Below are 24,908 nucleotides of genomic sequence, written 5' to 3'. Positions count from 1 at the left end.
TTCTAGAAAGACCAAATATACCAAAAGCTTAGTGACCTGTTTATTGTATAATGGTCATAAAAGTAAATTAGTTGTTAGCAAAACATAGTTATAAAAATAATATGAACTATTTTTAATAATCATTTAAACGTCTGTTATGGTCGTGACAGGATTTTGTGTTTTTCCACTAAAGATGCTCTTTAAAAAAAACTACCAAAGATATTGCGTTACCATGGACATTTTATGAAACTTCAAATGTTAATGAAATAAAAAAAATAATAAAAGTTTTGAAAAAAGGGAAAAAATTTGCAAAGTGCTTTTCCTGAAAACGTACGTTTTTAAATTTTCACTCATCTCTGTACAGTATACATAATAGGTTGTATTAAACAAGTAAATAATTAATTCCAACAAATGTTTATTAGCAAAATAGCCAAATTGTAATAATCACAGTCGCTACAAAGTCTAGTTTAAAACCTAAATGAAATACTTATAATTAAAGGTAAATAATTATGTATGCATTTTAAAAAGCAAATTATTTAATAGTTTGCAATTATTAAATATAATATCTTTTTTGTATCTTTAGTACAAAGATTTCACTTTGTACATTCAAAGAAAGGAGATAGGTCTTCTAAATTGCACTAATGTACAAATAAATATTACAAGTAAAGAACACATTCTTAATTAATAGCTACTTCGACCATCCTATTAATCTAATTTTTCTCACATAAACATATACCTATCAAAAATGAAAAAAAAAATTGTTACAAACCTTAAACAATTTAAGGTGGGAAGAAGAGAACCTAAAATTAAGATGGTGTATTCCTTCTTATTATAGAGGCCATCTATATTGAGCTACTAAGATACTGGATAATTTATTCAGTTATGGCATTGACTAAGGATTGGCTAGTCTTAAGTAAGTTCTCTCTGGGCGTGTAAGGAAATACAGTTAACAATAAGTTAACTTCAGCTTAAATTTTACTATAAGGTGGATAAGTTGAGTATTAAAAATAATTACATGAAAAATAATTTCTTTTGACATAATCATTAATTGTTTAGCATATGTATAATATCGCAGCCAACAGTGTTTGCTATTTGCTAGGATATTATCATCTGTTTTAACATTTAGATTGTGTAAAATACACTATTTTACATATTAAAATTCTTTTTTATACCTCTAGGTTTTAGCCAGGAATTGTTATATACATTAGGTACTCAAAGCTAGGTCTATAGAGAAGGTGGTTTTATTGGGGAGATTTGAATCTGAGACCTTAGGGAGCGAAGTCCTGTGCTCTACCGCTAGACCAGCTCGCTCCTGTTTAAAAAATATTTTATGAAACTCAAATTCAAAATATTCCTACAATTTTCTTTTTAAAAACATATAATATTGGTCAAATTTAACATAAAAAACTATTTACAAAACTCGGCGGCATTAACCAATCTCTCAAAAATATAAAAGTATGTTACAAACTAAGTTTATGATGGGTTTGGCAAATTTATTCTCTTAAGTAAAAATATGTACAGAAATATTTACAAGTGAAGTACCAAAAGCTTATTAACTAAATAATCTAGACGTTAAACTTTTTTCGGAGCAAGCTCTATATGCTTGTCATTAGGAAGACCATCTTCTGGAACAAAGAAATATTGTTAGTAATAGCATTGACTATTTGATACTGAAGATCAAAGGTAATAGTTATGCCATAGATTAAATACCGTAAGGAAGACAATTTTAAGATTAGCTCTGTAAAAACGATTTCTAACAAAGGAATCAATCTATTTATAAGCCATTGCCTGTTCTGTTGCATTATAAACAATACCCCCGCCGCAGCTAACCTGCAGACTAAGCGAATTTCCATTTGCCTGATTGGATTTACACTAAAATGCAGTGGCGTCATTTCACCAAATCCTTGGGGGAGCAAACACGGGGGGGTATGGGGGGTATGGAATACCCCCCAGCAAACAAGGGGGGTCCAGGGGTCCCCCCGGAAAATTTATCAGTTTTTAAACAAAAAAGAGGGCTTTACGCTTATTTTAATTGTCAAAAGCACTTCAAATTAAAAAAAAATTATGAGTAAAATTGATTTAAATTGAGGCAGAAAATTAATGAAATTAAGAATGATTGACAACAGACAGAAACACAATAATTTTATGTTGGTAAGTTAGTCATCTAAGAAACGTGGTCAATAGTTCCATGATGTATTAATAGGCTATTATGTTTGTTATTAGATTCATGACCAATTTCTCTTCTACAACATTTAGCAATGAATACGGTTGTTCATAGCCTATAGTTTATAACAGTTTATTTTGGTTTTTGAATAAAAATAAAAGTATTTAAGAACATAAAATTAAATCAAATTTTATCACCAATAAAATAATTTGACACAAAAGTACAAAATTAAACCACTAACCTACTATTTACCACTATTTAACTATATTAAATTGGTAGTCTACAATGTTCAAAATAAATTACGTAAAATTTATACACATGTATAATTTTAATGCTTGAATAATTCATAAAAGTAAATGGCAAAGCAATGCTTCTAAAAAATCTGAATTTTTATGTATATATATAAACTAGAAGTAAGTGGTTTATCGTACAGCACCAAACAGAAAAAGTAAATGAAAAACAAAACTACTAATTTATGTAAACTCAAAATGTGCTATCTAAGACAATAAAATAATAATATTTGTTTCAAATTACTGTACAAGAAAATACAGATTTTTGTCTGCTGTGTTTTTTTAGGATTTGACAGGAGAAAATATTTGTATATTGGCTGGTACAGCATATTTTTTTCTCTAGCACAGGATAAAGGTGGAGGGCATTGCCCCTGACCCCCCCAAATGACGCCCCTGCTAAAATGTCTCCTTAAAAATATCTCATTTATTCCCTATTTAAATAACATTAGTTTAACAAGTACTTAGGTTTGCTGCAACAGGGAGGGTAAAAACGTGTTTTTTGTAAAATGTTAATAGCTTAGAATCAAATGAATGCATTTTCCAAATTTGATCAAAATATGATCATAAACAAGCAAACTACAACAGTTTACTTATTCTCCATAAGAATAACATGGGAATTTTAAATTTACAGTTTTTTGGAATTTTCTCCGTAACCATTAGGTGCATAATAACGCTTCAATATACTAAATCATTTGTTTTTTAAGCTCTACAAAATGGTTTGGAAAGAAAATGCTAAATTTTAAGTTTTTAGGGTAAAAAATGGGAAAAACCAATTTTTGCCCCATAAAACCCCCCATTAACCCCTGTTCCCATAGTCCGATCATGATGGTTCGTGAACTCGTTCAAATAAACGTAGGTTTACACGTTTGTACCAAATTTCATCAAAATCGGATGATTTTTGCTCGAGTTATCGCGCTAACGGACACATATATAAATATACATTTATAAATATATATACATACATATATATATTGCGAGTCCCATGCCTCACTTTAAGTTTAAGTTTCCTAAAATGATTCACTCGCTTGGCTTAGTCAAGAGGTGTTAGGTTAATGAGACATAAGACTGCTTAAGGGTGTTACTCAACGTGTAATGAACAAAAATTAAAATTTAGAAAAACAACTAAAGTAACAAAGTGTTACAACAGCAAAAGAAAACTTAGAAAATGCAAAAAACAACAATAATAAGATAAATTAAATTACAACGTTAAATTTACAAGAAAAGAAAATCAATTGAAAATATAAAAGAATTAGTTACTGACAAATTATATGACTTTTATGTTTAACAAAGTTTTAGTTAGATATTTTATTCTTTCTACATACTGTCTATTGTCCCAGAAGCACACACACCGATACACGCACTCCCAAACTCCTGATCTTCTTGGTCCCGTGGCCCGTGGTGAACTCCTCGATGTTTTCCTTCAGATCCTCCAGCTCCAAGAGTCTTGACCCCTCCATCTTCATCATTAGCCCTTCTCATTGGCTGATTACCGATAGGGTGTGTGGCTAATAGGTTAACGGTGTTTCTTGGAAGTCAGCCCTACCGGTCATCGCCTAGCTCACATCAGCTGGGAAAGGAATTTGTAAATCGATGCTCATGCTACTGTTCAACTCTGTTCACACCAACTGGTCGACTAAGTGTAATGTGAACAGAGTGTCTGCATAGATGAGCACCGTGGGTACGGGGTTAATCCCCTTTCTTACAATATATATATATATATATATATATGAATTTGAACGGATGGTGTTTTTGGTCTCTAGGGACCATAAAACAAAAAAGTAAATCGGTCCCGGGTCCAGGTCTTACAATGAGTACTACGGTAATCTCTACTGAATTTGGTCTTTGAATATTGAGGATATTTGACACTTTTGCTGGAGACTTGGATATCTTGTTATTTTCAATAACATATCCTAAGTATGTGATGCTTTCTTGGAAGAATGTGCATTTATTTCTGTTGATGTGAAGATTGTTGGTTTGAAGTCGCTCTAGAGAAGCTACAAGGTTGTTGAAACATTCATCCAATGTTGACCCGTAGACAATTATGTCATCAAAGTAAGAGCTGACACCTGGGAGGTCTTGTAGAACTTGTTCCATTACATTTTGAAATATGCTGGTTGCAGTCTTGATTCCAAAAGACAATCTGTTGACTTTGTAAGTACCTTTATGGGTTGATATTGTTTGAACACAAGCACTTTCTTCATCGACACCTATGTGCATAACGACTCTGGTTTAAAGAGGTCGAGAGGACAGAAAAACTTGGCGTTTCTCAGTTTGTGGAGTGTTTCGTCGATCCTAGGAATCGGATAGTGTGAATCTTAGAGTTGAGGGTTGACTGTGACTTTATAGTCTGCGCATAGCCTAAGTGTACCATCAGGCTTAGGCACTAAAACTAAGGGTGAACCCCAGTCGCATGATTCGATTTTAGTGATGATTTTGTCTTGTTCGAGTTTGTCAAATCATGTCCCACTCTATCCCGGAGTGCATACGGTAAAGGTCTAGGTTTGAAAAATACTGGTTTGGATTGAGGTCTTAACTTTAGAGAGCAGGAGACATTAGGAATATGTCCTATTTCTGGTGAAAATATTTCTGGAAATTTTGATTCAACTGCAGTAACTAGTTTGTCTGTGTCACTGGAAACTAAGTTTACATAAGTACCGGTATCTTTTGGTCTCTGGGTGTCAAGATCGTTCAAATGGACTCCAAGTTGTCTTATCCAAGTCCTACCTAGTAGAGGGCTGTACATGTCAGGAACTACAAACAACTGCTGTGTAGATGAGCGTCCATTGTATTCAACCTGAACATTAACTAAGCCTAAGGGATGGAAAACCTCATTTGTGTAAGAACGAAACCTTTATATTTGTATTCTGGATTGTGTTTTGAGGAAGATTAAGTATCAAATTGAGCCTTTGGTAGAAGGTTATGAGCTGAATCATGCCTGAATCTACCTCAAACTTTTGTGGTTTCCCATTGATTAGAATAGTTGTGAAAAATTTTTCTGTGTCTGATGAATTGTAGTCAGATACATTGAGAATTTGGAGTTGCCATATTCCATAAAGTGAGTTTAAGTCCTGTGAAACATTTGGAGTAGTACTTATTGTATTAACTGTAGGCCTGGATTTTTTAGAGAGTAGAGTTGATATACACCTTGGCTATGTGTCCATCCTTGTCACAGCTTTGGCAGTGAAGGCGTGATATGATAAGTTGGTTTTACATTCCCTGGACGTGTGATTTGCTTTACCACATCTTAAACACAGGTTTCCGATTCCAAGTGTTGCCAAATCAACCTTATTTCGTCTTGTGGAAGGGTGTGTTGAGGTAGGCTGTCCTTCTTGGTGTATAATTCTGGTGTGTTGGTCTTGTCAATAACTTGTTGACTTCCGCCTGTGACGATGTTTGAGGACTAGAAAAGTTGTTCAGAGTTGCACTGTCTATTTTCGAAGCTTCAATTGCTATTGCCTTTTCTACGGCAATGTCAAATGTTAAGTCCTTGGTCTGGATTAATTGTTCTCTAAATGAAGAGTCATGAATTCCCCTGATAAACTGTGATCTTAAGAATAAGTCAGATACAGATGCTTCACATGATGTACAGGTAAGTTTACAAGTTGCAATTTGTTTCCTAAGAGCTGTTACATAGTCTGTTATTGATTCATTTTCTGCCTGGATTCTGGATAAAAACTTATGTTGTTCTACAATTTCATTGGTTTTTGGAAAGTAATTGCCTAATAATTTTGTAATTTCATCATAGGTTTGCTCATTAATACTTTTTGGAGCTGAGAGTGAAGACAAAAGGTCATATGTTTTAGAACCTACACTATTGAGAAAAAGCTGGGCACAAATAGTTTTATCATCAAAAGCATTCTTTATCTTTATGTAATTTTCAAATCTTTCTTTATAGTTGAAAAGTTTCTTTGTTTGAGTCAAATTGTTCGAAATTGGAAATTAATGTGATGTTGGATTGTTGAGTCTTTGACATACCTTGAATAGCTGAAGACAAGGTCTTGATTAATATTTCAAACTGTTCTTGGTTCATTAAAAAAAAAATATATAATAAAAACTTTAAAAACAAATAAAAACGCACGTTAGGCTCTCCTCGTTGCTATTTCTGTTGTGTATTGAAATAAATAGTTAAATAAATGTAAGTTGAAAAATGAGTCTTATTTTGTCACTGGTTTATCTATCTATCTATATATTAATAGGCAAGCATGTTTCTTTAAAACCTTTTTTCTCAGCTCGTGTGCATCGTAGGGAAAATCTACGCATACCGTTGGAAAGCTATTTTCCTGTAGGTGTGCAGAATCCCTTTATAAATTTAAATAGGCTCAAAGATAAGCACAAAAAATAAGTTTAAAAGTTGTAAAAAAATAACATGGATCTTATGCGTTGCTATGCTGGTTACGAAATAACAACGAAATATAAACAGAAAATCAAAACAAATGGAGGAAACTCCAATCACATGTTTTATTTACAGTGTGGGGTGAAAATAGTTAAGTGAGTACATTACATATTTTTGGTCGAGTTTCGACCACTGGACGACCTCTCGTTTACATTAATTGAATCACATTTTTGAACTAACAGATGATTAAAATTATTAAATGCATAGCATTTGAAACAGAGAGATACCGTACAACAATTACCTTCAGAAGATTTCCATTTAACAGCTTCTTCATTAGTTGACGATTCAATATCGTTCCAAGGCTGCACCTTAGCAGCACCCATAAAGCAATAGAGAACGTTTGTGATCAGAACGACTCCAGCACTGATCCAGAACACAAGTCGCCACTCCAGCATATGGCTCTGTAAAAGAAATGAAGAATTGTATTCTAAAGAATAGTTTTCTATTTCCTTATAATCACACTGATTCAGAACATAAGATATCACTTCAGCATATGGCTTTGTCATGAACAACTTTTGTAAAGATTCTAAAGGAATAGTTCGTCTCTAATAGCAATGTATGAACAATTTTATTCTAAAGAATAGTTCACTAATAGCACTGATCCATAACACAATACACTCCAGTATATGGCTTTGTGAAAGGAATGAACAATTATATTCTAAAGAATAGTTCTCTAATATTACTGATACAAAATGCCACTCCAGCATATATGACTCTTTTTTTGGATATCTTTACTTTTATCCTAGGATGCTATGGACACTAGCCCACGATTGTTTTTCACATATTACTTCAGGCTAGACCAATTAAGGGTTTGTCATTATCACTTATAGATGAAATTCATTGGTGATCTGGTGGGATTTGAACCCAGGATCTCAGGAACTGAAGTCGTGCGCTCTACCACTAGACCAGCTTGCTCCCCAGACCTAATTTTGGTTTAGCATTAATGTAAATTGACCTAACTTCGTCATAATCTGACACTATTATAGAATTAGGGACATTAACCTTCAGTCATTAAACTTACATTGGGAGTAAGGTAGCCAATCAGAGTCGGGGTAATTATCCCAGCAATGGCTCCGATACCGTTGACAATTGCCATGAGAGTCCCTGCATAGTTGGGGGAGAGGTCTAGGGCATTGACCTTCAAGCTTGGGTAGAAGAAGCCCATGAAAGCCATACCAATGGCGAACAATGTTGCCACCATCACTTTGTCACACCCTGCGTATGAAGCTGCCAGGGAGCCTAGGGCTGGGCCGACGGACGCTGAAATCATGGAGGGAATTAATATAATACATATATGTTCATTATTTTGTGAAGACAATGAGACAATGTTGTTGGTTTTAAACTGACTTTTGAGTGTAGGATAAGTGTAGAACTGCATGAGACGCCTTGTATAGCTTTGCTATTTTTTTTTTTTTTCCTAGGACGCTAGGCACGAGCCTGGGATTGTTTTTCACATTACTTCAGGGGTTGCAGCATTATCACTTAGATAAAATCCTGGTGACTTGGCGGAGATCGAACCCGGGACCTCAGGGACTGAAGTCCCACGCTCTAACCACTGCGCCAGCTCACTCCCCTTTGCTAGATTAGATCGGATGGTAACGCAAAGCAAACCATCCGGGTTTGAATATGAGTGAAGGATGAGTCATTAACATGAATGAAATGACAACTACGAATTACACTTTGACTAAGATCAGCTGTTTCTTAGGAACAATGTTTCCTAACACAGAAGAATTTTATTGTTTGTATACATAAATAATAGTTTTTTTTTTTTTTTTTTTTTTATAAGAATTTTTTAACCGATCAGCATTTCATTGCTATACAGGTTAGGTATAATATAAGAAAGACAAAAATAACATTATTAATTACATTAACATGGATAGAGGTCAGCTTAGCCCCTCAGGCACTTATTGTCACTGTTTTAGCGGGTCGGACTGAAAAGGCACTGTCCACCAATGAAACATAAATCAATGAAAACAAAACAATGGTTATAATAAAACATCTTGAGGCAATCTGGGTTTTAGTCGGAGTCTCTGGATTTCAGAAGGTTGGCCTGTGTTATAAAATCCAATGCTGCTGGTTAATGGAAGTTTTGTAAAAAATTTTGATGTAACTTTCTTGATAAAATCTTCTATAGGTTTTATTCCCAGTTCTAAATGTATTTGACGGGTTCGAAAATACCAGGGACATTTTAGAATTATCCTTAAAACTTTATTTTGAAATGTTTGCAGTTTGCGAATTGAGCTTGGTGAAGCATAGTTCCCCATACTGGGCAGGCGTATAACAATAGTGGACGTAGAAGTGTTTTGTATAAAAGGGTTCCATTCTTCATAGACATACATGATTTTTTGTTGATTAAAGGAAACAATTTTGATAATCTGCCATAAGCCAAATTTAATTTTTTATTAAAATGAAATTTCCAATTTAACTTTTGGTCGAAGTATACACCTAAATATTTTATTGCTTGGTCAGGAGGGTTCCATGCAATCTGTTCACCTAGAATTTCTAAATTTGGAGGATCTAGAGGTTTTCGGAGGGTAAAAATCTTCGCTTCACTCTTCATCGGATTTATGGCTATTCTCCATTTTGTGAACCATTCCACCAAATCGTTTAAGGAAATTTGAATGTTATTGGCCACAACTTCGATGTCATGCTGTGTAGAGTAGAGTAGGGTGTCATCAGCAAACACGGCTGTTTGGACATGGTTTGACAATGGCAAATCAGAGGTGTAAATGTTGTATAATAGAGGTGAAAGAATTGCTCCCTGTGGGACTCCGGCTTGAATTGGTCTGGCAGTTGATAGGGAGCCATCAATATTAACTGAAAACGTTCTGTCTTCAAGGAAGCTTTCAATAATTCTCTGTAGGTAGGAGGGGACTCCGAACTCTCTTAGTTTATACAACAAACCATCGTGCCAAACACGGTCAAAGGCCTGACTTACATCAAGAAAAACTGCAGCAGTATGACATTTTCTTTCAAATCCTTTAATGATGTCTTCGGAAACTCTTAAAAGTTGATGTGTCGTGGAATGTTGGGAGCGAAAACCAAACTGATGAGGAGGTATTAGAGAAGCACTATCTACGTAGGAGTCTAGGCGTTGCTTAATGATTTTTTCAAACAATTTAGACAATGTGGGGAGGAGGCTAATCGGGCGATAACTATTTACTTGTGATGCAGGTTTTCCAGGTTTGTGGATGACAATTATGAGAGAATGTTTCCACATTCGCGGGAAGTATGATTTTGTGAGACAGGCATTGAACAGAGAAGCAAGGAAAGCAAGTCCTTTTCGTGGTAGATTATGTAAAATAATGTTAGGTATTCCGTCGTGTCCAGGAGTTTTCTTGATCCTTAGCGACTTGATGAAGTTAGAGATTTCAGATGGAGAAGTATATTTAATTGGCCGTTCCACCGTGATAAGTGGGCAGGAATTAACTGTGGCAACATGAGCTGAAAATTCAGGGTCTTGAAATTCATCATTCGGACGAAATGAACGCTGATAGTAATCGGCTAAAACATTAGCTTTGTCCGTTTTGCTTTCATATACCTGACCATTGTTTATTAAACTGGGTATTGGGGTGCGTTCTTTCAATATTCGTTTAGTTGCGAGCCATAAGGAGTTGTTGTCATCAGAGGACAGATTTGATACATATTTGTTATAAGATTCGTATCTGAATCGGTCTAATTCCCATTTGACTCGTCTAATGAGCTGATTATATCTTCTGCGAAAAGAAGGAGTTCTGTAGCGTTGCCATAATCTTCTATGTCTATTCTTCAAATTAATAAGGGACAGGATGTATCGAGGAATCGAGGAAAACGATTTGTTGGGTTTAAACTGACGAACCGTTGCTTGTTCTACTGAGAGACGAATGGAAGTGACAAACAAATCGATAGCCTCATCTATTTGGGTTTTATCTTTTAGTTGGCGAGGAAGGAGAAAATTTTCATGAAAGCATTCTTTAAACTTTTCCCAGTCGATTACTCCTTTAATAAGTTTTTCGTTTGGAAGTTCTATTTCAGGTGGTTCGTCAAATGAAAGAATGACTGGTAGATGATCGGAATCAAGGTCAATTAGTGGTGTCATGTGCGTTGGGCGAGGTATATTTCTAAACAATCCAATGTCTAAAATGTCTGGCCTGACATTGTGGTTAAATGAGTAATGAGTAGGCTCATTTGGGGCAACAATTGATACTCCGTAGGCAGTAGCAGCGGCTAAGAGTAGTCTTCCATTTGGATTTGTCTTCAGGCATCCCCAAGCTTCATGCTTACAGTTTAGATCGCCTAGTAAAATAGTAGGAGTATTATCTGGAAAGAGGTTTTCAATGTACGTTTTTGAAAACTTGTACCGTGGAGCATGATAAGCAGAATATAAAATAATATCATCGTTGTTATTTTTATTTTACTTATTTTTATGGCTGTAATTTCTAGGTTATTCATGTGAGGTAGATACAATGAGTGATGAGAAATGTTTCTTTTAACCGCAATGGCAACTCCGCCAGACGCTCTAGGCGCATCCCTGTCTGATCTGTAAACGAGATAACCTGGAATTTTAAATTTTTCCGTTGATATCAGATGGGTTTCTGTGATACAAGCAATGTCAATTTTATTTTGAGCTAGAAAAACAATAAATGAAGAACGCTTTTCCTTTAAACCATTCGCATTCCAATTAAGTATTTTTAAGTTATTCACTGGGTGTAAATTATAATCCATTCTGGAAAATAGATGTTACTAACTGAGAGATGAACAATTTAATTTGAGGGAGGTAAGGTTTAACTAGAGATAATAGTGATTTTAAAATAGGGTGAAGAGAGTCGTGTTCTGAGTTTTCAGGTTCAGGATGGGGAGTTTGTGTTTCAGTACGTTTATGTTTCGATCCGTTTGTAACATTGGCATAAGTTTTGTGTGGGGTAGCAAAGTTTTCGCTTTGAGAACTTGCTGGAGGATTGCGGTTTTTGGTTGACAAAGCAGGAAAATGAGTACTACTTGAGTTCATGGTGGAAGGAAAAAACCATGACTTGAGTTGTATTGAACTTGATTATGGCTGATTTCCGTTTGATTAGTTGTTGGTTGATTTCTTTTGCTGATTGCTCGTGTCTTAAGGCTGAGGTAGTAAGGGCAACCACGATAATTAGCTGTATGCGACTCATTACAGTTAACACACTGGACTGGATCTTCTCTCTTTTTAGGACAATCTGAAAATAAATGGTTTCCTGTACATTTAACACAACGGGGATCAAGTTTGCAATAGTTTTTAGTATGTCCATAGCGTTGACAGCGAATACACTGAGGGATGGCTTTAGACTTTCGCTTTAGTTCAATCTGAATTTTTGAATGGAAAATAAATTCAAGGCCAAAAATGTCATTGCCAGAGTCGGAGTCCTCGAGCTCGATGGCACAAAGAGGTATTGGATATTTATATTTGTTGTATAGTCTAGTAACTTTAAGAACTGGCAGATTCATTCGTTTAAGTTCTGTGTTAATTTCTTCGTCAGAAAGGGAGATTGGGACGTTCCGCATTATGACAGAGAGACGTTTGTTTTCAGGAGAACAAAAAGAGTGATATTGTACTTTTAAATTGTCAAAATGTGCTGTTAGTGCACGGAAGTCATCGGATGAAGACACATTTATTTTGATGGTACTACCTTTGTTCACGGTCAAATAATTTTGCGTTAAGACTTTGTCAAGATCTGCGATCAAAGCTTGATAATTGTTCGAGTCATGAAGAAAAATGGGTGGAATGCGAGATTTATCAGAAGAGTTAGGAGATTCGTCAGTTTCGTCATTGTCGGTAGTGGATGCTAAAGGACTAAACCTGTTTTGTATTACTGTTTTGTATCGCTTCGTAGTGTGTTGGAAGTTGGAAGATGATGATTTAGCTTTCTTATTGGATACTAGTTGAAATTCGCTTGATTCACCTTCTTGGTTGTTTTCTAGTTCCATTGTGCTAACTTCTAATTGGTGTGATGAATTTGGGAGGAAAATTTTGTTTGGTGGTGCCGATGAGTCGTCTAAAATATGATGCTTACCATTGTTGACTGTAGAGATATTTTGACTTGTTGATGCGTAGCTATGGTCTTCACGATAGGTTAGAATTTGAGGTTTCAAGACAGGGTTCGTCCCGTTCATTTAATGTGTTAACTTATATGAAATTTATTGAAAGTCCGAAAGAAACACACAAAAAGTAACTAAAAATAGAAAAGAAACACTTCAAAAGAAAATCAAAATTATTTTAAAAAGTAAAAATAGGGAGAGCAAAAAACAATAACAACCGTTATTAACCGTATCATCAGCTGGATCCATAAATAATAGTACTGTTAAAGAAGTGTTCCAAGTTTTTATGGTTGTATTTGTATACAATATACATGTATGTATAATTGTTTATGTTGACTAAAGCTATTTATTTTATTATTTTCTATGAAAGGCTCGATGCCAGGATTTTTATTGTGGAATGAAGAGGATAGCAGCTAGCCTACAGAAGAAGTGTAGGAAGGCCATATAACACACAGGAGACACTTAAAACAAAATATTTCTTCCCCTGGGAGACTTAATCAAGTGTAAAGAAAGAGGAAGGAAGAGCACTTTTTCTAAGGTAAGCTAGCTGCTATCCTCTTTATTTAATCGAGGGCAATTATTCTCACTTTGCAAAACAAGTTTTTTTTACCGATGGTTGTGAAAGTTTTCCTGCAGATTGTGACACTTATGATGTTTCTAGCTAAGAGGAAATCGCAAAGCCAGCCAGAGAAGAGAGCAGTGAACCACATGACCAGGAAGGGAAGAGAAGAGAGGAAGCCATTCTGAAAAATTAAAAAAAATTTGAAGAATGGGAACAAAAAACATAACATTCACAAATAAATATAAATAAAATATAATCATTGGTATAATATTTTTAAAGAGGTTGGTGGCCTATTTTACCTTGCATTTGCATATGGGCCACAGAGGCCTGTGCGAGCGTGCATGAGACCGTAGACAAATAGAGTAAATATAGACTGTCAAAGGAAAGTTCCGGCACCCACCACTAGGAGGGCCGTTGTAATTACCGTGCACACCGCTGCAGTTGAGGAGCGCAGGAGCCGTATGCTACCAGCAGACCCTGCAGCAGTGTGGGCTGTAACTACACGACACTCCTAGCGGTGAGCGCCGGAACATATGCAATCCCAATGGGCATTGCAATTATTATTATCTTTGGGCATTTTTAAATAGTTTTTTTTTTATTAGTTCCGGTTAGTTTGTTTTCCAGCACTGCTGCTGGTCTATATTTATTCTATTTGCCTACGGTGAAACGTATCCAGCAAATCAGGGGATGAGCCGGTATAGTACAAGGGTGAACTGTACTGATATAAAAAATTTTTGTGGTAGGAACCAGGATCCGAACCCACAACATCGCTGCCTTGGGACCAAAAAGTCCGTGGCTTACCAACTGAGCCATCAACTCACTAATATTCTTTTAACGCTGTACCATTAGTATATTTTAATATAGTATATTTTCGACACTTCTCTTATACTTAACCAATTCCATCCATGTGCTTAGCTTGATATATAAGCCCAAAGCTCCAAATCTAAAAGAGGAGCACTATTGCAAACTTTACAAAAAAATAAACAAATGCAGAATTTTGGTAAGTTTGAATTCCTAAGTGACACAACTAAACATCTTTAAGTGCTATAAATCCTAAGTATCAGCATTGAGTCCAAGTAAATTTAAAAGTATTAGAGAAATAGTGGCAGACTTTTCCTATCACACAAATTTTTTGTTAGTTTTTTTAACATACAGATTTTTAAGTTTAAGGGCTGATAAAAAAAAAATTCTAAACCACAAATCAATTGGGCTTACCTGAGCAACGGTAAAATGCATTACGCTCTTCATGTACTTTGGCAGATCTGTTTGGATGGTGAACAGAGCCCAGTCATGTCCAATCTGGCCGATGATCAGGCCCCAGAGAGGGATTGATAGAGCCATCGCCTTCCAGGGGGTAGGAGCCAGGTTCTGAAAAATAACACAAGTACAGTGATTAGGAAAATGTGGAAGGTGTAAACCTACAATCATTCAAACAAGTTGGAGAATCATCATGATCAAACCATGGGAACAAGGTTCTATGGGGTGTTTAATAGGATAAAATTGTTTTTTCACATTTTTGACCACCATAACAAACATCATACTATGGCTTAGTTGTGGACCTAATGGTTACGGAGAAAGTTCCATAAAATTATAAATTTTAAATTCCTACATTATACTTATGGAGAATATAAGTATAAACTGGTGCAGTTTGCTTGTTTATGGATATACTGTATTCTGATCAAATTTGGCAAACTTACTTACTTCAATATAAGCTATACATATTCACTAAAAACACACCTTTATTATCTTCCTTGTATCAGCAAACTGTACTAATTTAACCTAATGTTATTTAAAAAGGAAATGAATCCGACAAATTTAAGGAAATATGTAAGTAAATATCCAGTCAGTCAAAATATGTCACTTAAAGTCTGCAGGTTTGCTATGGCGGGGATATTTTTAACATGCATTCTCTTATTCAACCTACCTCTCTACGCTTGAGGCAGCCAATAGTCTCCGACAGGTATTCCCGCTCCTCGGTAGAGATGTAAGGGTGAGACGCAGGGTCGTTGTAGCAAAGGAAGCAGAACACGACGTACCACACGACCCCGAGGACACCAAACAAGTAGAAGACAAAAGGCCAATCTCCGTCCCAATGTTGTAGCATGACGCCGGTAAGAGTGCTGGACACCACAGTTCCGATCTGGTTACCTGAAATGTGGACATCATATGGATGTTATCTGGATACTATGTGGATAATGTGGGTATTTATGTTAGAGATAGTGGTGAAATGCAAGTAGCCAAAGAAGAAGCTTGGATAGCTAGCCTGTGGAAATTTAAAATTATTTTTGTTGATTAAAATAAATTGATTATTAAAACCAATGTTACGATTCACATTAGATTATACAATTTTAGTTTTATTTGTTCTTGATAAATAGTTTGTAACTACATTACATAAAAAACCAATCAACTTTTAGGTGTTAGGTAAAACTGTTAGAAAAATTGGGTTAGCAGCTAATGCATGTAGCTGTAATAATACAATTGGGTTATCCTCCCAAAAAATCACACAAGAATCAGTTATGGTCATGTATAAAGAGAGTTTTCCATTTGAAATGGTAAAAAATCAGAAAAAAATTGTACTATTCATCTGAGGTGGTACAAAATGTTTATTCAACCCTTTAAAAACGATATTTCAAAAACAATCTTGTACAAATTTACCCTCTGCATTTAGCCCACAACATTTAGCCCCTCCTCTCAAAAAATCTTATTGTATACTGACTCCTGGCAATACTACTCAAATAAAGCAACAAAAATACTGTGTCCACAAATAAATTCTACAAATACAGATTCTATGATCAATGGGATCGGTATTGTAAATTTTCCAGTAGGTTTTAAAATCCACTCTTTTCAATTTTACATTTTTATGTAGTTTTTAAGCATGAGTAAAGCTAAATTATTATAAAATTTAATTTCACCTGCAAACACCAAAGCACCCAATTTCCCTCTTTCCATGGGAGGTACCCATTGAGCCAGTAGAACGTTTAGTGCTGGGAACGTGGTGCCCTGCAAGATAAGGCGATTTTTATTTTTAAACATGATAATATATCACCTAGTGTAGTAAAATCTTTAGATACAAATATTTTATTTTTGGAAATTATTTTTGATTATTCCTAACTTCTAAGATGATTTATATCAGGGTTATTAAACAAGGTATCACCTGAAAAGCTTAAGCCCTCCTCTTCCCGTAATACTTTCCTTAGTGTTTTATTAATATTCATAAAGCCAATACTAAATCAGTGCAAAAATCTGGTACCTAACCATATAGGGACAGAACTTTAGATTGTGTATAAAACAAAAAACTAATGGAAAACACATTTTTCTTTCTTTTAAAAGCATTTTTTAACCACAGAGTTCAGAGTTCTATGAGGATCACACGTTATCTAGGGAGACTGTCAAACTCTTGGAACATTGTTGAATACTAACCTCTCCAAGACCTTCGACAAATCTTGTGGTTATGAGCCACCTCGGCCCTGCTCGGGCGGCAAACGGAGTCAGGATCGTCAAAATTGAAGTGCTGAGAATCCCCAGCCCGAGGGTCTGCTTCCCACCAAATCTCTCGGCAAGAAGTCCTCCGGGAATGTGGGTGAGGACATAGCCCCAGAAGAAGGCAGAGAGAATGTATCCCTGAGTCTTCTCATCCCAGTCAAATTCGTTTTCCTGAAAATGCATTGCTGTAAAGAGCATTGGTACCAGTAGCTCAAAAGTGACATTTTTCCAAATGCTAATGAATTTGATTTTGATAATATTCACATACGCATATCATGTAATCTTTATGTTGTCATTGTTTACGTAAATGAACAAGTACACAAAATGTACGTACATTTTACACTAACAAACATACGTTGATCTAATATTGACATATATTTTAAGTAAGCAAACATATACGTTGATATATTATTGACACATATTTTACACAAACTAACAAACAGTACATACCATATCTTATGTATGTATTACGACATTTTGCCAAATATTTTGGAATATTCTACAGGAAAGTGATATATCTATTTGTTTTTTACACGTACGTACATTTATCAAGCCGTATTAAAAAAAGTCAACCGGACTAAATGCCCATAGTGGGCTTATGTATTTTAGAAAATTGTCCAGTCTTGGAATGGATTTGCAAAAATTTTATCATGATATTGGAAAGACTCTGTACACAAAAACTTTGTTGAAGAAAAAGAAAGTATATAAGCATTTATTATCATACATCGAGAGAAGATTACTCCAACAAATGGCTAGTGGAACCTCCTTGATCAGAGCTGCTTTAGTTCAGAGAACTGAAAAGTTCTCTTTTCACTCTGAACGGTGGGCCCAGACCCAGGTACGCCAGAGGTTAAAAGGGTAGTTAGCATGGCAGAGAAAAAACCAAAGATTTTTGTAAAAATAAGGTTATAAAACTTTTGTAATTTAATAATGATTGAATAATAATACTCCATAACTCTTTGACAACTACTATCATTGTTAAAAGTATTAAAGTATAGTAACTCATTTTGTGGAATATTTTAAACTAGCTGAGTTACAGTAATAGGTTCCAGAAGTGGTTCTAGTAGGCTGGCACCTTACATGCTACATAAATAGAAAAATGACCTCACAACTCACAACTAAATTAGATAAAAACAATCACATACAGCACATACAGAAAGGGACGAGACTATAATGTTGCTCTTTTTAAAGAACTAAGAATTTAAGTCTTATCTAAAAGAGGTTTAAATCTGTTGAATAACTTGTTCAACTCACAGAAATATATAGTTCATGGAATTTCGATGGCTAACATCTAGAGCAACTTTTTTCAAAAACTTGTTTGAAAAATGTAGACTCAAGTCAATATAAATTAAACACTGAGTTTATGATAGTTTATAGTTATGGAGACACACGTTTATTATCAATCCAGTGAGTAAAGATTCTACATGTTGAGAATGAGATTGTAAGATTACTCACTGGGTTGTAATGATGAGGTTTAGTTGAGGAGTTTTGTATCGGACAAGCGTTTGGGTCGGGTATGAGAACGTGTTGACCCAGTTTCCCATGATGCACTACAACCATCTCTGTGATGGCGACGCTTAAAACGCTCCTCATCGCGTAGGCGTTGGCCACAGCGAGGAACCCCATGAGTCCGAATACGTAGCGTTGGGGCATACATCCTGAAACAGAAGCGATCATCAGTGGTAGGTAACTCAATTGTTTTTGTTTTGAAAATGGTTTCTGCATTTGCTATATCTTTGGCCTAAGAAAATTTATTTCAGAGGTGATCGTATTTCTATTAGGTTTGGGGTTCCAAAGCAAACGTCTTTTTCAGACCCCTTTGTATATGAATATTTTATTGATGTAAAGACTGGACAAGAGTTTTATTATGGAAGTGTAGTTTACAACAATGTAAAAGTTTTTTATCATTTACATCTTTTGGTACCTAATTTTATCCCCTCAGTGTCGTTTGGCTTATCTCACCTGCATGCCAAAAACTTGGCTCACCTAATAGTTTTTCAATTGGTTTTAGTGAATTTCCCTATAGGGAAGTAGCTATTACCAAGTATATGTATATTGTCCGTGAACGCCATAACTTGAGTAATTTTTGTCCGATTTTGATGAAATTCGGATTGAAGGTGTAAAGCGGGATGAACTTGAATGAGTTTGCGAACCAGCATGATCGGACCATGGGAACAGGGTTTTACGTCTTTTACGTGGGGTAAAAATTGGTCTTTCTCATTTTTGACCCTCAAAACACAAGATTTCCCGATTTCTCTCTAGACTTTTTTAAAGAGCTTAAAAAAACAAATAAATTAGTATATCAAAGTGTTTTTGTACGGTTATTGGTAACGGAGAAAATTCAAAAAATTTAAATTTAAAATTTCTATGTTATTCTTAGGGAGAATATTATAAAATGTTGTAGGTTGCTTGTTTATTGATATAATATATCTTAAATAAAATATATATGATAATTATTCACATACGCCTATCATGTAATATTTATGTTGTCATTGTTTACTTAAATGAACAAGTTCACAGTAAAAAAAAAAAACAAATAGATATCACTTTCCTGTAGAATATTCCAAAATATTTGGCTAAATGTCGTAATACATACATAAGATGTGGTATGTACTGTTTGTTAGTTTGTGTAAAATATGTGTCAATATTGATCAAACTTGGCAAATTTATTTATTTTATACTAAGATATTAATATTTTACCAAAAACACACTTTATTAGTTTCCTTGTAGCAGCAAACCTAGGTACTCGTTAAACCTAATGTTATTTAAATAGATTTAATCGAAAATCAATTCAGACCAATGGATATTCGCTTAGTCAGCAGGTTTGCTGTAGGTGGCGAGGGTATTCTTATTTTTTAAGTGTGTAATTGAAACTACAACGAAACTTGCTTATAAAACAGATAAATAGTTTGACTGAAACTTTCCAGTCTTGTCTATTTTCTATCCTAATACGGTGATATCATAATTGTGACAATGGGAAGTAACAGAAATATATAGCTATAATAACCCTTTTCAGGTAAAAACTGGGAAAACTTAAACTCTCTTTAATAAAACTTGTTACTATTATATTTTCTGTTTGTTTGACATCTCTTGCATATAAATTGTATCACCCCCACTGATTATTTCACAATGTTTGTTTCACTGTGTAGCATTCAAACTGGTTTTTCTATCTTGCTTTTCCTACCTTCCCTTGTTAAGAAAATTATTAACAAGGGATAGGATTGTAAGTACTGTATTGCATTTATAGGAGATCGAGCTGATAGTCCTGATAGATGACGGTATTTCGGTCCCAGGTTCAAATCTCGCCAAATGACCAATGGATCAGGCTAAAGTGATAATGCCACAACCTCGATGTTGCGGCATTATCACTTTAAAAAGCTACTGACTTTTCACAGAGATAGAACCGACAACCTTCTGTACCTTACGAGCATTATGAATGATTTTAGCGAATTTCCCTATAGGGAAGTAGCTATTACCGTAGGTGGCACGGTAAGACCTAGACCTGGGACCGATTTACTTTTTCATTTTGATGTCCCCCAGAGGCCAAAAACACTATTCGTTCAAATTTTTATGTATATATATATAGACTTATATACATATACGTCCGTGAACGCGATAACTTGAGTAATTTTTGTCCGATTTTGATGAAATTTGGTTTAAAGGTGTAAAGCGGGATAAACTTGAATGAGTTCGCGAACCAGCACGATCGGACCATGGGAACGGGGCTTTACGGGGGGTTTTATGGGGTAAAAATTGGTTTTTCTCACTTTTGACCCTCAAAACACAAAATTTCCCAATTTCTCTTTAGAAGTTTTTAAAGAGCTTAAAAAAACAAATAATTTAGTATGTAAAAGTATTTTTGTTCGATTATTAGTAACGGAGAAAATTAAAAAAATTGTAAATTTAAAATTCCCATGTTATTCTTATGGAGAATATTGTCAAATGTTGTAGTTTGCTTGTTTATGGATATATTTTGATCAAACTTGGCAAATTTATTTATTTTGTACTAAGCTATCAATATTTTACTCAAAAACATACTTTATTAGTTTCCTTGTAGCAGCAAACCTAGGTACTCGTTAAACCTAATGTTATTAAAATATATTTAACTGAAAATCAATTCAGACAAATGGAAATTCGCTTAGTCGGCAGGTTTGCTGCGGCGGGGGTATTTTATCTAAGATCTAGCCTAGGATGTTTTTTACATTATTTCAGGCCAATAATGTAAAAACAATCCTGGGCTAGAGCTTGGATAAAAAAGAATTTATAATGTTCGTAAGGTACAGAATGTTGTCGGTTCTATTTCTGTGAAAAGTCAGTGGCTTTTTACAGTTCAAAATTAAACCCAGATCAAGAGATCACAGATTTTTTTAGTCCTAGGCTAATTATCAGCTGATTTTATTTATTAACAAATCTATCATCTCTTTAACTCTACACTTGTCCTTCAATCATATGAGAACATTGATGAGTATACACCTAGACTGTGTGTCAGTGTCATAGGTAGCTTTTTGCACTCTAAAGTTTATCATAGGTCATATCCTTTTATTACATGAGGCAGAAAAGCGTTTTTCTTTATTTATGTGTTTTTGATTCTTGGCATTTAATACTAAGTCACAACCATTTTTAATTCACTCCGTATGCAGTCAAGATATTTATGTACATTCTTGAATGAAGCGAAAGGTGCAATTATGGTAATGAATTATAGAACAAGTGTCTGGAAGTCTGTAATTATTATTGCAAGGTGAGTTTAATATACTGTATTGCCTTGCTTGCTTGGCTTATTTCCAAGTCATTAACAGCACGGTTATTAAGAATTTGTTTTACGACATTCAAGTAATCTTTATTATCTTTACGAGGTTATTGCCTCTTCAGAAAACGGTTTAATACTGTAGTTGTTGTTAGGTCGGGGCCACACTTGTAATTTTCAACCAGCGAGACTGTTTTTTCCGTTTTCACGTGCGACGCACGTGGAACACTTTGACCGTGGCCACACTCGTCTTACGAGATAGGTTTTTCGGGCAAACCAGCGAGACTGATAGAGCATGCCACACTGGCAATAAAAATCGTCCGTGTCCGTGTTCCGGCTTCCCCCCCCTCCACGCTCACTGCACAGTAGACAGGTTAAAACTAGAAACGTCCGTGGAAAAAATTCAGCGAGATAGGATGAGTGTGTTCACTCCCATAAGCCGCAATGCCCCGCGACTAGTTTTACGTGCAACGCCCGTGGGATGTTAGTAGAGAATACACGTGCAATTCCGTTTGTCAGTCTCGCTGGTAAAACCAGCGAGACTGACAAACGCGTTCACGGACGTTTTTACTCTAGTGTGGCCTGCCCCATATACCGTAATGTATCTCTCAAACCCACGGGTAACGCCCGTGGAAAAAATACAGCGAGATAAGATGAGTGTGGCCCCGGCCTAGGAAGTACTTTTGCTGTATTGGAAGAAATATCTCCACTAACAGCCTTTAGTGAATTTTACATTTCGATTAGAGTATATAGACACAGTTTAAAAAACAATTGACTATTCGACTATTGGGCTACTTTAAGCAAATTTTCCATGTAGAAAATAAGCTATTACCATAGGTCTCATGGTCAGACCTAGACCCTCTGGACCAATTTACTTTTTCATTTTGATGTTCCCAGGGTCCAAAAACAACATCAGATTAAATTCATATACATGTGTGTGTCCGTAAGCACGATAACTAGAGTAAAAATCATCTGATTATGATGGAAATTGGTACTAAAGTGTAAACCTATGTTCAAACGAGTTTGTGCACCAGCTTGGTTGGACAGTGTAAACAGGGTTTTATGGGGGGGAGGGGGATTTCCCATTTTTAAAACTCACCAACTTTATTACTATTGTATTTTCTTTCTGTTTGACATCTCTTGCATAGAAATTTTATCAGCTCCACTGATTATTTCACAAGGTTTGGATCACTGTGTAGCATTCAAACTGGTTTTTGTATTATGTTTTCCCTACCATATTTTTGATCTATTGCTATGGGTTTATTAACTGTCTCATTAAATCTAAAAAAAATTCACAGTAATTGGCTTTAAGAAATCACCAAACCATCCTAAAATCCAAATAATTTTGTTACAGTAAATGTTTAAAACCCACTAAGACGATGGTCCAATAATTTTGAAATCTACGTTTTCCCGCCATTCTTGACGGCTGCAAGGCTTGCCAACTCTGGACATTGACAATATATAGTTGAGCAGCATGATTTGCCGGTCTTATAAATATTCAATAATAACAAGGCAGGCGGCTTTCTTCATACAACACTCTGGAGCGGTGCTACGGAGTGATCAACGGCCTCGATCAATGTTTGATCCCTTTTATGGCGAATTGATCGCTGGCGCCAGCACCAGTGGAATTTCCGCTTCTGAGACGTAATCATGTAACTGGGAACGGAGGGGTTTGTTAGTCCAACAGCTACTGGCATTGACTTTAGATATATATATATACACACACTAATACTTTAATCTATGGTATAAAACCAATGCTACTGGAAAGATGACTACATATATATGTTGATCATTCACAGGAACAAGTCCCAGTTTATTTTAACGTGTAAAAGGTTTTTTTATGATTGCACGAAATATAATTTTACTAACTAATCCATGGGACTGGGATGGGTGGCGCGTCCTGTAATCCATCTGATGCTATGAGGTAACGAATTGTGGATATTTATAGGCATACACTGTGGATGCGATGCTCCCTGGTGTGGATTAACGTCCGCACTAGTGAGTACTACGACTATGCGCAGTACTATCCTGATAATTAGACCAATTCGTTATTTACAAGGGGAAAAATGTGGTTCGGATTCCACTATTAACTGTAGGTCCCTTAGTTGCAATTAGCTGTATGGGCTATTGATTAACAGCTGTGTCTAAGGAACATGTCGGCCTTTTGTCACTATCGCACCACTCAACTCCATTCATCCTTCACTCATATTTGGGTTAAAATACGCACATAGCGGCGTCTCCATCTTAAATAATTAATTGGTTGATTGATTGGGATCTGAGGTTTTAGTTAAAATTTTAAGTTTAGGCCTACGTAATGAAAATAAAAAATATAATACTGATTTTTAAACATACTAGCTTTTACCCACGGGCTTCACCCCGTTTGACTTCATAAGTATTAATAAAACTATTGATTGGTTCAGCTAAGCTGAAATAAACCAAACAGAATGCAGTAATACAATAGTATATTTCGTACCAAAGGGCCAAAGCCATTTTGGTCCGTGGTACGAACGCTATTTTTCACCACACTATACCCTATTACCACTATTCACCACAATAATAATGCACACTGATAGTAAACACAGGGATATGTGAAGAAATGTTTTGAGGAATCAGCAAAAATATTAATAAGTTTTAAATATAGTTGCTAGGCAGCGGTGACAATAAAACAATTCTATTGCAATGCTATGGATACTGATTGTGTATTCAATATGCATTCATGTTTTAAGAAAGTAAGCGGGCAGCTGATTTTGCGGCCCTAGGGATGTAAAAACCTGATCGGTCCCCAAATGACGATGACAGCTGCCATGGCCAGCAAAACGTATCTTTCAGCCACCGTCACCAATTAAAAAAACAGCTAAAAACATCATAGTGTGGTGAAAACAAATAATCACACCTGATTTTAATAATGTAATAAATTGAAAGAATAACAAACTAACAAGTACAGCTGAGGTATTTTAACATTAGGTATATGGAAAGTTCCCTTTAGAAAGGAATTACGACCTTAAAGGGCAATTTATGAAATAATGGATAGTGTTGCGCAAGGTTTCTCGTCATGACGAACATTTTAAGTATATGGTTTATGGGGGTGTTACTTTTAGTATTTTTAAAAGTTCATGGGTACTTTGGGATTTATATATGGATAAAAAAATCTGCCTTAATGTCTGTTGAAGGTTGGATAAATTATTTCGAGAATAATAAAAAAATCATGAATTTAACTTTGTAAAGACTTTTATTCAGTTTGAGATTTC

At 35.3% G+C, this 24,908-nt stretch overlaps 1 protein-coding gene across 4 annotated transcripts in view; it reads right to left on the bottom strand.

Annotated features, from left to right (window-relative positions):
• Window positions 1-390: 390 nt before the first annotated feature.
• LOC129001311 (putative inorganic phosphate cotransporter) overlaps window positions 391-24,908 on the bottom strand; it is a 73,717-nt gene continuing 49,199 nt past the window's right edge. For 3 of the 4 annotated variants that reach the window (XM_054428562.1, XM_054428563.1, XM_054428565.1), the window contains exons 2-10: window positions 18,372-18,574; window positions 16,854-17,087; window positions 16,346-16,433; window positions 15,358-15,581; window positions 14,649-14,801; window positions 13,482-13,614; window positions 7,848-8,086; window positions 7,068-7,227; window positions 391-1,604 (exon numbers count right to left, since the gene is read on the bottom strand). In XM_054428562.1, the coding sequence (XP_054284537.1) occupies window positions 1,552-1,604; window positions 7,068-7,227; window positions 7,848-8,086; window positions 13,482-13,614; window positions 14,649-14,801; window positions 15,358-15,581; window positions 16,346-16,433; window positions 16,854-17,087; window positions 18,372-18,574 (1,487 nt within the window). In that variant the 3' untranslated portion in view covers window positions 391-1,551. The remainder of the gene's footprint in view (window positions 1,605-7,067; window positions 7,228-7,847; window positions 8,087-13,481; window positions 13,615-14,648; window positions 14,802-15,357; window positions 15,582-16,345; window positions 16,434-16,853; window positions 17,088-18,371; window positions 18,575-24,908) is intronic. The other variant, XM_054428564.1, reaches the window with a different exon arrangement.

Source organism: Macrosteles quadrilineatus, unplaced genomic scaffold, assembly GCF_028750875.1.
Source record: "Macrosteles quadrilineatus isolate MER2022 unplaced genomic scaffold, UCM_ALF_1.0 Scaffold_8__2_contigs__length_117827958, whole genome shotgun sequence".
Lineage (NCBI taxonomy): Eukaryota > Metazoa > Arthropoda > Insecta > Hemiptera > Cicadellidae > Macrosteles > Macrosteles quadrilineatus.
The sequence above is the reverse complement of the archived record's forward strand: the minus strand, read 5'-3'. Positions and strand labels throughout refer to the sequence as shown.